The sequence below is a fragment of the Ursus arctos genome, unplaced genomic scaffold (genome assembly GCF_023065955.2).
Source record: "Ursus arctos isolate Adak ecotype North America unplaced genomic scaffold, UrsArc2.0 scaffold_2, whole genome shotgun sequence".
NCBI lineage: Eukaryota > Metazoa > Chordata > Mammalia > Carnivora > Ursidae > Ursus > Ursus arctos.
Window position 1 is genome coordinate 82,347,890 of NW_026622874.1, and position 14,815 is coordinate 82,362,704.

General features: G+C 40.8%; 1 protein-coding gene across 1 annotated transcript in view; it reads left to right on the forward strand.

Annotated features, from left to right (window-relative positions):
• The first annotated feature begins 580 nt into the window (after positions 1-580).
• The window catches only part of VWA3A (von Willebrand factor A domain containing 3A), a 67,811-nt gene continuing 53,576 nt past the window's right edge, over positions 581-14,815 (forward strand). The window contains exons 1-3 of the mRNA XM_026515575.4: positions 581-4,557; positions 6,250-6,447; positions 10,000-10,122. Coding sequence (XP_026371360.1) covers positions 10,115-10,122 — 8 coding nt within the window. The 5' untranslated portion in view covers positions 581-4,557; positions 6,250-6,447; positions 10,000-10,114. The remainder of the gene's footprint in view (positions 4,558-6,249; positions 6,448-9,999; positions 10,123-14,815) is intronic.

The following is a 14,815-nucleotide window of genomic DNA, read 5'->3' on the forward strand; positions in this document are numbered from 1 at the left end:
GATGCTTAGATGAAACTGATGCTGAAAAGGAAAAAAAAATGCTTTGATTTGTTCTCACTATGCACTTTGGATTTAAAAACAAAACAAACAAACAAACAAAAGAGAGCCTTTTCCATAACCAAATACAGACAATATTGACTAAATCTCCTGAGCATATTCAGGCAGTCAGGTCTGCACTGTGATAGCAACCTAGTGAAGGAGAATGCTTTATACTGAAAAGCATGTGGCCCTTTGTGACTCTGTTGTTCCGTTTTTAACGTCTAATAATTAATTGAGGAAAAAAAAGTCTAAGTATTTATGAATCATGGTAGACCAGAGGGTTACAAGGGAAGTTCATGTGGGGCTGGCCTCACCTCCTAAGAAATTAGTGTTCATAGCTTCCTTGTAATGGTATGAGCCTTTGGCACCAGAGTGATTTGCTGTTGCATTACTACACCAAGAAGCCAATAGATCAAAACTTGTTTGCTAAAATGTATGTAAAAATCCTGAAATTCCCTATTCTCTGTGTACAAAACAAAACAAAATCAGACACTAAGAAACATGTTGTTGGGGGTGGGTGGGTGGGGGAAATATTCCTTATATTTATATAAATATATATATAATATATATATTTTGCTGATGCAGTATACAGTGTGTATATATGTGTGTGTGTGTGTATGTGTGTGTAAATTTATATACACACACATGCAAACAGTTCCTGGAAGAGAACTCTGAATGCTTTGCTAGCAAAACACTGTGGTGTGCAAACCTAGAACTCAATAGAAAAAAAAAAGCCATTTATCTGAAGGCTGCATAGTGGAGAGAGTCTTCAGTTTACCTCATTCTTTGTAGCAGCCCTTGATTTTAACAGGTTTTTGTAATAGGTACAAATAATCCCATACCTTTCTAGGTCCAATTTTAAGTTAAGCTAAAATTCTTTGTAGGGTTAATTTATTTGTATATGATAGTAGAAGGTAAGATCATGTAAAACCTTATAATTTGGGGAATCTGACACTATTTAAATTATTGGCAACTGTCATCTGTTGTACAGAGGTTCTCTTTTTCTACTGGCTCAGTCTGTTACGTGAGTAATGCATTTTCTATGTTCAAGCACACGACTTTACATAAATACAAAGTTCACTAGTAATACCAATTTATAATATTTTGGCTATCTACAACACTAACTGCACTCTGCTATAAAAACTGAATTTATGTTCTTTTCATCTGTAAGCATTACTAATACATCTGCTTTACCAAAAACCTGAGCAATACAATATTTTCTTTATATGCTATATGCCTTTGTTTGCTAAAAGCTAACATTTTTGCATTTACTTTAAAGGGCTGTACTAAACCCACAGCTTTACGTTTTTTCCTAGAAGAAGCATTGCAGCTAACCCTCGAAGCCACAAATAGTTTTAAAATACAGTATTTCTCTTCTCCACATTTCCCATGCTTTCATATCAGTGCTTAGTTGTTTTTCCAGATGAACACTATAGATAATCTCCTGTTTGAAATGTGGGGCAGGAGGCTCTTTCTTGGCAATGGAGCTAAGTTTTTCTTCTTTCTAGTGAAACAGCAACCCAAATGTCCCTATCAGTAGAGTTAGAGTCCCGTGTAGTCCCTGCTTCACACAAACAGCAATGAGTGCACTGTTTTTTGAAAGCTCAATTATAAATTATAAAATGATTACTTCAGAAATGGGGCTGCCTCCTCAGATATTCAAAGTATAAAATGGAGGAGCCTGATGTGTTTCACACTGGCTTGTTTGACATTCATATATCTTACTGTTAATTCAGTATTTTATTGTGAAAGAAAACCCCAGTGTTTCCGCTCACTCAGGAGTTCAGGGTAAGAGGTGAACCACCACTGTGGTGCATTCCTTGAGTGTTCTGGGGGAATGTCACACTTTTCCTTCCCAGGGTCAAAGAAACCTGTGGGAAATGACTGAAGGAGACTATTTTTCCCCAAGTATTATGATGTCTAGTTAATTCTGAGAATACCACTGGACGTGTTCTATGGACATTTGGGATTGCAGTTCCCATTGTGATTTGATTGGTCCTCAGTCAAATGGATCACTTTGAAGGAAAGTTTTGGTTGTCACCATTATACCACTGAGATAAAGTGTTAGCAAAGTATGGTTCAAATTAACTTATGATATGACCAAGAGCTTTTCTCTTCCAAAAGATGAATTTTATTGTAAATAGTTTCTCAAAATATTTTTAACTGGATCATGAGCATGGGGAGAGAAAGTTTCTCAGCTGCTAAGAATTTCCCCACTGTTTACTTCTTTCACTTACAGTGGTATTGCATATAAGATTACAAAATGTAAGGTTTTATTTGTATCTATTACCCAAACCATTAAGTTGTCTTTAATTTCATCATTGTCTTGGAGGTCCAGTGCATAAAGGGCTGGTAGGGGAACACTCCCTCTAAACAGTCAGCACTCTAACCCAGGATTGAGACGGTCCCATCAAGTAGTGTGTGAAGTCAAATCTTTGTACTCTTCCAGACCAATGAAATGGATTCATTCATATAAAATTCTATAAATCCTGTAAGTGAAAAGATAGACAACTGTCAGCAGTTGCTTTTAAAAAGGTCACTATAATAAGTACTATATAGTACAATATTAATTTATAGCAGGAAATCATATCTTGTAAACTGTATATAAAACACTGTTTTATGGTGCAATCATTTGTCAAACTTTTGTCTGTTACATTGTTTTTAGAGTGTGTGCATTCTTCTCATACCTAAGAACATCACTGTAAAATCTGCTGAAAACTATTTATAGGTTTTATTTGCACAAGACTTAAATTAGTTTGAAATTTTTGGAAGCTCCTATTGAACATGGCTAAACATCTGTAAACATGAAAAATCTTCAATTCATTAAAAGCAAACATTTCAGTATGATTCTTTCCAAAGGTAATCCATGTTCTATGTTGTTAGTGTGTGTATGTAATTTTTCTGATTCTTCTACTTCTTATCCTATTTTCTCTTCCATTTGTTTTGTTTTTGAAGGATGGCTCCTCTTTTTTTTTTTTTTTTTTTTTTTTTAATGTTCTAAATGACCAAAACACTGCATTGGTTTTTACCCTTTTGCCTAAAGCTTTGATATCCCTGCTTGATGTTCTGTGAATTCACTGTTTAATCTCTTAAGTAAAATAATGGTCCTGGTGACATACAGTCTTTTGATTTAGAGGAAAGGCCCTGAAAAAGTATTGGAAACTAACTTTAGACATACTCTTAGCTATTATTTCGCATCGTGGGCTTCATGGGAAGAACATGTTGCATTTATTTTGTCTTTATTAAAAGACTACTAGCCACAAGTTACTCTGATTGTAGTAACTGTTTTATCAACCCACTTTGACCTTCTTTTAAAAATTAAATTTACGTTCACAATTCAAAACAGTAAGTTGTCTTTCAGAACTAATTTTTGAAGGATAAAAATATATGAAGGAAAAACATGGCCTGTGTAGGTTGGATTCCCTACACAGGACTTATTAGTTGTATCACCTCAAGAGATTTTAGAGTTTGTGATCAAGGTCTGTATATTACCCCAAATTTTATTAAGAATTGTTTTCTAATTGGTTATAACATTTTTCAATTAATAGTTTCAAAACAAGTTGTTAATACAAACTGTATAAAATGAACATAATTTTCTTCACTTGTATTTTTGTTATTGAGCAAGTTTATCAAAATAAATTGTCTACTAAAGAAACTAAAAAGGCTTCTATTGCTTTGAAATAAGCTTTGATTTTAAAAACTCATTTCAGAAGTTGATTTCTTACAGAGGTTTTTACATATTCACACAGTGACACTGCCGTGCCCCTTGGTTTTGTTTTGTTAGCATCAAGCAGGGAGGAGGTTTCCCTCTCTTCTTCCACTCCTACTCCCATCTCCTTCCTTAGGAAGAGATGCCAGCAATATTCCAGAATATGGATTAGGCCATGTTTACCAGTAAGAAGAGTCACTCAATAATAAAAGACCACACAGATGTGGCTCTTCTGCATCATGTTTTTATGAACTGAGAGATCCACTGAGCCAAGGCCCTCAAAGCCAGCCATCTTGCTTTTCTCCCTCACACGTAGACTAAGGCAATTCATCTTTGCTTCAGTCTTCCGTTTCTCCTTCACTGCAGGCCAAAGGATCTTAGCTTCTAAAATTTTAAAATTTGGGTCAAAGGAGAGGACAGAGGCCTTAAGTCTCTAGACTCATCCATGTGCTCCATCACAGCTTTACTGTAGTTTTCTCAAGGGGTCTCAGGATTACCCCAGCCGCATAATAACTAATAAAGCACTACATTTACCCTTTGCTGCTGTTTCTCCATTATATGGCCTTTACAGGAGCCTCGTGGGGAGTTGGAAGATAAAGTAGGAATTGGATGTTCTTGAATTCTGGATCATAAAGTTCGTCTTATCTTCTTGGGATGACCAATCGTCCCCATTTGCCTGAGACTGAGGGGTTTCCTGGGACATGAGACTTTCAGTGCTCTAACTGGGAAAATTCCAGTGAAAAGGGATGAGCTGATCACCCTATCTTCACACCATCCAAATCTATCCTGATGTATAACACAGATGAGAGGTATTTGAAGAGTTCTATAAATATTACTGAATACGTCAATTGGAAATTGTAATGGTAGACTTACACAACTTCTAAGAGAGTGGGAGAAAACACTTTTCCTTCTCTTTGGTAATACCTTACCAAAAAAAACCAGACTAGCTTTAGAAACAATGTGAGGGTGCCTGGCTGGCTTAGTTGGTAGAGCATATAATTCTTGATCTCGAGGTCGTGAGTTCAAGCCCCACACTGGGGCCAAAAACACCCCGTAATAACATGAGTCCAAAGACACCTTATTTTGACTTAGTCTTCCACTAATTCTGTGGTATGCGGAGATTATAGGAAAAACACCAAGACTGGAAGACTGGGTTCCTCTTACGCAAAGTCAACTCTTCTGGGTCACAGTTACCCAGCAACAAAATAAAAGTAGGTATTTATAAATGGTATCAAAGATAGAAAGCATAATGCTGTATTATTTTTTTTAGAGTTTTGGTTCTTTTCCCAGGAGGAGAAAACAATGGGATGATATTTTCAAGCACATTCAGCCCCAGTTCCACACACAGACTAAGACCACCCAAGATTAAATTTCAAGAAGAGATTTTTCAAGAGACTCAGAAGATTCTAGAGCTGGATGAAATCTAAAAGACCACGTATAGTGTTTCCATTTTCCAGATGAAGAAACCAAGGCCTCAGAAAAGTATACTGACTTTCCTGAAGTCACACAATAGCAGAGCACCCACACAGGAAGAAATGTCTGTGGCAGATGGTCCTTGGACAGTTGACCTAAGACAACTATTCATGTTCCACAGCATCTGAACCAGTCTTCCTCCAACTAATCTCCATCTACTCCATCCAGCTAATTTCTACCAAAATAATCTTAACACAAAAGAAAGCGTATCATTTCTTTGAGTTCCTGCCATTCCTACTCTACAGAATGAAATCCACACTTCTTTAGCATAGTTTCACGATCTGGCTTCAGTCTGTCTCTTCGCTGTTTTTACCCACCACTGTATCTCTCCTTACACGGCCAAACCAGCTCGTCTCCATTCTTTCACTGCACCTGCTCTTTGTCTTGGCTGTGACTGCACTCCCTCCTCACAGTTTTCCCTAATCCCTCTCATATTTGAAACCTATCTAATTTTTTGTGCTTTCTCTTTGGTTTATACCTCTCTGATAGAACTTACTTGAGGCGAGTAGACTGCTTAGATTCAAATCTCAGTTCCAAGATACTAGCTGTGTGAAACCCTTGATAAATCACTTAGCCTCTGTGAGCCTTGGTTTTTTCACCTGTAGAATGGGGTTAACAGTACCTATGTCATAGGGTTATTGTTGGTTTAAATGAGAAAGCATGGAAAGTGCCTGGCTCATAGTAAGTATTCAGATGTTAGTTTGCTGCCGTTCTTATTAATAAACACCTCCCTGTCACTAGATTATAAACTCTTGAATGCAAGGAATGTGGCTTTCTCATTTCCCTTAGAGACCTGGCACATTGCTTTACATGTGAACTGAATTATCATAATTAAATTTGGGGCTAGGTTATAAAGGAAAATTATGAAACTGTATTTGAGAGACTTAGCCACCTATCTGCCAGGATCGTTTCAGTGAAATTCTTTCTGAAAGCAGAGGCTTTCCTAGATCAGCCCTTACAAGTAAATGTGGTTATTTTATTGGTAGGTATTTGACTGTATAATATGCCAGTTTCATTGACTTCCTTAGGATTCAAGACCTAAGACCTTTACTACTCAAGACTCTTTGTGGACTGAAGACTTTTTCCTACCGAATTCATAGTGCTCCAATGTTGATACCAATACAAAGAGGACCAGGATGATGCAAGCACCCTGTTGATCCTGAGAGAACTCTCTGGAGGCTTCTTCAAGCTTTTGGGTTCTCAGCTATCTTGAAGCCATATATTTGGTATGTTTTGCAAGGACTTGGTTCTGCCAAGATGGTTTTAAGTATTTCTGCTAAAGGGAATGGACTCAAGGATTTGATCTCATTTTAGATGCAGTTATCCCCAACCGGCCCTGTTATGGCCCTTTAGTAAATACTGCCATTGTATTTGGTCACTATTAAATCAATCCCTATTATCTGTCAGAGCAAGTCAGTAAAATAAATGCTGTGTCCTGACTCTGGCACTCTTTTCATGTTTAAATATTTAATTTGGTTATCTTAGACAATTCAAGTATTTTCTTAAATTAAAAAACAACTCATTCTTTTACATTGCTTTGTTCTCTGTGGCAAAATGCAAATGCAGTCGAAGAACCAATCTAAACCCTTTCCATTATGCATAATAAATTGCTCTGGGAAAAATAATCCACGTATCTAAGAAAGGTTTTAACTACCTCATATTTTCCTAACGTCGTTAGTAAGTAGCAAAGTGGACTCCTACTGTGGTGTCACCCCCACTCACACACACCATTCTTAACACTTTACCTCATTTCTGCTGTTTCAGGGTCATCAGTAACTTTTTATTGTCCTAAGTGCTGTTGTGGAGAAGGAAGTTACCATAAGCCTAAACTGGGGCAAAGGGATTTTTTTGTTTTTTTACAGTAAAGTGTCCGTAAAATTAAAAAGAAAGTACAGGAAATTAAAAATCCCCCCTCAACCCACCTTCCAGAAATTACCATTATTACATATATATACATATATATACATATACATACACATACATACATATATACATATGTCATAGACGTATGTGTGTGTGTGTGTGTGTGTGATGGGTATGTCCTGTTCGGTTTTAACAAAAGCAAGAACATACTATACATGCCTGCCACTACTTTCTTTCTTACTTTATGATGGATGTCTTTCTGTGTCAGTAAATATAAATCTTCTGCATTTTTAGCGGCTGTACTGTGTGTGTGTGTGTGTGTGTCTTCCCTTGTTCATTTAGGTAGTTTTCAAGTTTTTTGCTGTTACAAATAATGCTGCTTGAACTTAGGCCTTAGGTAACAGAAACTTCCCGAATACCATGATAAGCTGACATTCTAACTGAAGCGTATCAACTGCCCTATGAAAAGCAGTACATATATTTTTAAATATTGTGGTTAAGAAATAGTGGCATTCAATAAGAGTTTGGAGAAGGAAACTAATATTAAATTCATGCTATGTGTTTTTCTATATGTCATCTTAATCCTCCTCCTAAGGTGAAGTGGAGGTGGCACTTTATAGACCAGAAAACCATGCAGCAAAGGGGGAATAATTTACCCAAGGTTCAGTACCTACTGTTGAATCTGGGTTTCACGCTTAGGTTCTCTGACTTCAAATCGAGGACTGCTTCTGTCCTGGCTAGTGTGAAGGAAATAAAAATAGCTTGTCCCAGTTGCATGATTTCTTGGCTCAGACATGAGCAGCTGAATCTATGGTTTGCTTCTTCTGGATGTGGAATGCAAGCAACCATAAAAGGTAGTCCTGCTTAGAAACAACCTATAAATATTATATATTTTGTTGGGGAGAAAGTATGTAAGTTATTAAGCTGTTTGTGTTCAATCTTCCATCATTCCCCTCTCACTGTCAAGCTTTCTGCAATCCTGCTAAGTGGTAACTTCACTGATTGATGAACTAGATGATGTCACCCTAAAATTGTTAATTTTACTGGGACCCTTTTGGGAATTGAGCACTCAGGGAAATTTCCCCAAACAGGCTCTATCTTGTCCCCTCTATAGCACTTAAAAAATCAAGTAACCAGGGGCGCCTGGGTGGCTCAGTCGTTAAGCGTCTGCCTTTGGCTCAGGGCATGATCCCAGGGTCCTGGGATCGAGCCCTATACTGGGCTCCTCTGCTGGGAGCCTGCTTCTTCCTCTCCCACTCCCCCTGCTTGTGTTCTGCCTCTCAGTGCTGTCTCTCTCTCTGTCAAATAAATAAACAAAATCTTTCAAAAAAACCTCAAGTAACCAGATCCCTTCTACCTTGTTGATAAGAAGTCTACTGGTTATTAGGTTACCCTAGGGTTGTGCAGAGGTCCATGGTTCAAACATTAGAAAGCCCCCTCCAGTCATTTGTCATCTGTCTACACTTATTACTGCTGAGACATCAACTATTCCAGTCTGAATGGTGAAGTAGTTCTGTGTCCATCCCACACCTGGGGCGTGGTGAAGTTCGGTGAGCTGGGAAGACTTTCTCGCTGGACTGAGGACGCATTTCCTTAGGTCTTGCCATCTCAAAGTGTTGCTACCAAACACTGAGCAGGCCCCTGCTCCTTCTGATTTTCGGATACTTGATTTCTTGACCTCTGTCTCTTTCTTCTCCCCTTTGGCTTCCCTGAGAGGCATGTTTGCCTAGTACCCATGTCCCCTTCTTTGGTTCAAAACAAAACAAACCCAGCTTTTTTCAAGGGGCTGATGGCACCTTCTGGCTCCAAGACCGGACGCAGAAGCCAGGTCAGGCCAATCAGAGCCACAGTGATTGTTTCAGAAATGAATGGATCACATGACCAAGCCAAGCCTGGGCCTTTCCTGGAGCTCCTTGGGAAAGAGATGCTGAACTTCTTGGGAAAGAGGTGCTCTTTTTTTAGGGTTGCTAAGTTGGGGTCGGGGGTAGCTGAGTGCTGCTGGTGTCCAAGTTTGCCAACAGCTCATGAAGAGCCTGCTTAAGAATAAAGCCATCACAGAAGAAAGGAGCTGAAAAATGGAGACAGACTTCCATTAACATCATATTAGCCTTTGGATCAAGCCATGTCCGAAGGCAGAAAATCCTTCGATATTTCTGTTGTTTGAGCAAATAAATTCCCTCTTTTCCTTAAGCCAGTTTGAGTTGGGTTTGTCTCTTTTAACTGAAAGAATCTTGATACACTTCTCCTCTTGACATTAAACGCATGCTTCACCTCCCGTGCTTTGGCACATCACTTCGATCTTTCAGTTAGCTTAGGATTTTACGAAAAAGAAATTTGACTTCAGACTATTTCTCAACCCAACAAAAAGCACCTGCTACTGGCTTGAAATGGGGGAAAGAAAGCAAAATACAAGGTAATATCTAAAAAAATATGTCGCACAGCAATACTGTCTTAGTCTGTTTGGGCTGCCATCACAAAATACTGTAGACGAGGTGGCTTACGGAACACAAACCTGATTAGATGTTAAGTAGACTTACTGTGGTATCATTTTTGTAATATATGCATCTATCGAATTATGGTATACACATGAAACTAATATAATGTAATGTGTCATATCTCAGTTTTAAAAAAAAGAAACCAAAGGGGGTTTTAAACTCTGAAGACAAAAATCATTGAAGTCACCACTATCTGCTTATTCCAAAACAAGAGGATTATAGACTAAATATGGCACCCTACAGTATTTATCAAAGAGTTAAAAGAGCTTTGGAATTCATTTTTTTTCCAGATTTAAAAAAAAAAAAAGGTACTTATGAGCTTGCTGTGAACTGAAGAAAAAACTTTGTTTTTAGGGTCTATACTTTTAAAATAAAGCCCCTAGATTCATACATTTTATTTTTTGTGTCTTTATCTTACAGAAATAAAAGCTCACAGTGCACAAAGATGTAGAACAGTGTTCATTGCCACATCGATTAAAAACAAAATTATTTCTCACAGTTCTGGAGGCTGGAAATCCAAGATCAGGGTGCCAGCATGGTCGGGTAAGGGTCCTCTTCTGGGTTGCAGACTTCTTATATTCTCACAGGGCAGAAGGGGCTAGGGGCTCTGTCTTCTTTTATGAGAGCACTAATCCCATTCATGAGGGCTCTCCCCTCATGATCTAACTGCCTCCTATAGGCCCCACCTCCTAATACCATCACTTTAGGGGGTAAGTTTCCAACATATGACTTTTTGGGGGGTAAGGGGGGACACACATTCAGACCATAGCAAATGGTCATTTAAGGAGATAGACATAACAAATCTACGTGTGTATTCCATAATAATGGAGCTTCAAAGTACAGGAAGCAAAAATAGAATTAATGGGAGAATTAGGGAATCACACCATCCATATATCTTGGGCAATGGGAACAGGTTACAGCTCCTAAATAAAGACCAGAGAGATGAGTTGTCCCTGATCAGGTTCCAAAAACCTAAGGTAAGAAACACAAATTCCTGTTGTGTTCTAATTCTTTAATGGGGCCCAAATGAGCTACAGATCATCTGAGGAGAGCTGAGAAAGATGGTACCCACACATAGCTTTCCTCTTGCCTGGTCATACAAGCTGAAAATCTTACTCCACTTTATCCTTCTGGCACAAATATATCCAGAATATGTGTATCATGTAAGCTCAAGTAGAACAAAGCAGTAACAATGACTTTTCAATGCTGGGCTTTATTTCTGGTAAAATGTTGAGACCCTTTGTATCCAGGAGCCAAGGAAAGTATGAAAGTATAAAACTGTCTTGGGCCCTCGTGTCTTTCAAAGTGGTGTCTCAAAGCTAGCCAGCCCTTCTACTCAGGATTTCCAGTAGGGTGGGCACAAGGACCCTCACCCCTTGTTCACGGAGTAGTCATTAGTTGGTTGCTCTCAGCCTCTTGTAACTCTTCCTTTTTCTGACTTCCATACCTCTCTCTGATCTCCCTTCTCTCCTGCCTTGTTGGTTTTGATGCCCTCCCAAATGCCACACTACTGTTAACCCATGACTACTGCCCACAGAGACTGGTGGTAGGTAAGCAGTTTCTATTTTGGGGGGTTTTGTTGTTTCTGATCTGGCCTATAGGAGCCACTGCTAGCGTCAACATAGGAAGAGGTTCTCTGGTGTATGATGATTACCGCAAGGAGCACATGTTCTAAATTATCAAATTGAAGGCTCTGAAAGTGAAGACAGTCATTTGAGAAATTACCTAGATAAAGTAAGTGGAGATCCCTTAGCCTCTTACGAGCTGGTTGACATGGGGTACATCACTTCTCTCTTGACTTCCATAAAAGAAGGCGTTGAAGAGTTTCCCCAATTATGGGCCAAGGGCTGGTTACATCATAATCACCTGGGACCATTGTTACAGATTCCTGTTCCCACACTCTACCACAGTTCTGTATCAGTCTCCCAAATGGGAATGTTACGTATGTTTCATTAGCAAACAACCCAGATGATTCTGATGGGCACCTGGGTTTGGGAACCACGGCAGTAGATGATCTCTTCTGACGCTAAGAGGTCACTGAGCCCGCTGCTGTATTAGCCAGATTTGGGTGGGCCTGGACCTGGTGGAGGTGAGGAAATGCCAGACCTCTCTCAGGATGTGTGTTTGAGGGGACCCAGGGACTCTGAGAAGGAGGAGACAGTTACCAGCTTTCACACCTGGCACGGTGCGGGTTCTCTGCTACCTGTCTTCAGTTCCTACCACGGGAAGGCAGCATGTACCAGGGCTCTACTGGTGTAAACCATAGTTTTCTGCTGACCCAGAGATTCTAGAAATAGAAGTCCAAATCCTGCTTCCAGGCTTTTGTAGGGGTGGAGGAAAGCAGAGTGCCTGGGGAAAGGCTGTTATCAACAACGAAGTGGTACTGTCTTCCACGGGGTGAGGGAGTTTTCCCCTGTCCCTGCCTCCGGCTGCAGTGGTGCAGTCTGTTACCTTGGAGACCAGCTAACACTTCCTGGCAGGGCGAGCTTCACTGTTGAGTTGCTTGGAAGAGCTTAGAGGAAGTGGGAACCAGGAAAAGCAGAGTCCTGGGATGACCAGGGGCCCCTCTCCCAAAGATGGAGAAATGAGAAATGCAGGTGAGGGTGAGTGTCACAGGGTTAGCAGGATGGTAAGAGAGGGGGTGGGGCACACCCAGACACTGAGCTCTGGACCGAGTAAAAGAGGTTTAGGGAGCCTGGGCGCATGAGCCTCTGCTCCCTACATGCCAGGCGCTGTGCTGGGTGCTGGGGGTGCAACCACAGACAAGGAACTAGTGGGGCTGCTCAGGAGGAGGACCATGACAACTTGGTATGAGGCAGCCGGGGGGTGGGGGGGACAGCAATAGGAGGAAATGATTTCCTTCCTGGGGCTTGGAGGGCAGCAAATGGGGTTCAGGAAAGACTTGCTGGGTTTTCTTGTCAAACGAAAAGGGCTAAGGGTGTTTCTAGAAGTGGGTCCAACTTGAACAAAGAAGGGTATGAAATAGTAAGGTGCATGTAAGTAGGGGTTGCCAGGGACCATAGAAGGCTAAGAGGTAAGGTGGAGGAGTCAGCAAGGAACAGGTCCTGAAAAGAATGGTAAACACTGCGAGGAAGGTTCAGCTTGATGATCCACAGCACAGAGGGGCCATGGCAGGTTCTAAACAGGTGGACAACTCAGCATGTCGGAAAAATCATTCTGGCAGCAGAATGCAAAATGGATTGGACGGGGGCAAGACTTAGACTGTCTGGGCATTCAAAATACAAACCCTGGGGATGGCTTTACCCCGGATGTTCAGGAGAATCTGGCTATTAGCAAACCAGGCAGTTAGCTGGAGGTTTTCTCTTATCCATTAACCAGGGCTACTACCTCTCTCGCTTTGACCGTGATGCCATCTCCCAGGGGCCAGCCTACACATTCTCTTCCCCATCCGAGCCCAGCTCCCCAGGGCAACGTGGCCCACCTTTGTCTAACCTCTAGACCTGCCCTGAGTGCACTTATTCAACAAATGTTTTTCGAGCAGTACTATGTTCCAGGCACTGACTACACAAAAGGCTTCTACCAACGACCATACTAAGTCCCTGCCCTCATGGATCTTACTCTTAGTAGGTTGATGGGTGGGGGAGAAAGGTGGTAAGTAAGTAAATAACATAGTACTTCAAGATAAAACACATTCTGGAGAAAACAAAGCAGGGTGGAGGGGGTACTATTTGAGATGGGGTCGTCAAAGAAGCCGTCTCTAATGAGGTTTCATTTGAGCAAAGATGGGAAGGTTAGGGCTGTGTCCAGTTCATCTCTGCCTTCCCAGTACCAGCTCTTTCTGGCACCCAGCAAACACCCTAAAGATGTTCATGGGATGAGTGATTGCTTACATGTCCTATGCTGAAGCACTTGAAGAAGCAGAACATTCTTCTAATGCTGTTCTGCATTTCTTTTTTTTTTTTTTAAGATTTTATTTATTTATTTGACAGAGATAGAGACAGCCAGTGAGAGAGGGAACACAAGCAGGGGGAGTGGGAGAGGAAGAAGCAGGCTCCCAGCGGAGGAGCCTGATGTGGGGCTCGATCCCAGAACGCCAGGATCACGCCCTGAGCCGAAGGCAGACGCTTAACCACTGTGCCACCCAGGCGCCCCTGTTCTGCATTTCTATACTACTCTGTATTTACAAAGCTCTTTGACATTCTCAATGTCGGGGTTCAGTCTCTTGACAACGGTGCTGACACAGGCAGGGAAGTTACTAGGAACCCTGTTCCATTCTGCAGAAGAAGAAACCCAAGGTCCAGTGCTTTCTAGAACACCACAGTGTGTCGTGAGTTTTATGCCGACCACACCCTCCTGCTCCATCAGCCACACCAGTCACCCTAGAATCCAGTCGTGCAGGCCTCTGAATTCATTAGATTGTTAATCACTCACTGAAAAGAGGGAACTGGGACACTGTGGGGTGTCCAGTGTTCACGAGGCATTTCTATTGCGACAGTCTCTGCCACTGGTCTCTCAGCCAAGCGTCCTGAAGGAAAGCCAGCTGTTTTTTAAATATTTTTTAGCATTAACAACATTGCCACGTTATCTTGGTGCTTCCCAAAAAAACAAAGCATCCTCTGAGTAAAAGATTAAAGACCCCAGAGAGAAAAGCAAGTTGCTGTACCATCATTAGGCTATTTTATTTAATGATTTCATAAGAACACACTTATTTTTCAAGCTGCAACTCCCAAGTTTCTCACTTGCTGTCTCTTAGCCAATATTTTTTTGGTTGCAAGTAACAGAAGCCAAATGAGCTAGCTTAAGCAGAAAGATGGGGAATTATAAGGAACAGGGTTTTTCATGGAACCCAAGAGCAGAAAGTGAAGGCAGTTCTCACAAGTGCCTGGGATCAGCATTTAGATATTCAAGAACCGAGGCAGTTTCTCAACCTCCTCCTCTCTCTTCACCTTCCCTTCCCCAAGTATGGATTGCTTGCCAGTTCCTGCTCTCTTGTAACTTACAGTCAAATGGGAGAGAGACACCAATTTTTAAAAATCACACTAAAGAATGTATCATTCTAAATTAAAAGTATTCTGAAAGAACACATTTCTGTGAGAGTTTACATAACACTAAAGGAACCTGAAATACAGTAGGAAGGTGAAGAAGAGTTCCCCAAGAAAGTGACACTTAGGCTGAAATATCAAGAATGAGTTGGGGGAGGGGAAGGGGATGTTCCAGAGCAGACACAGCACGTGTAAAGGCCCTGTGGTTAAAGGAACATTCCAGGAATTGAAGG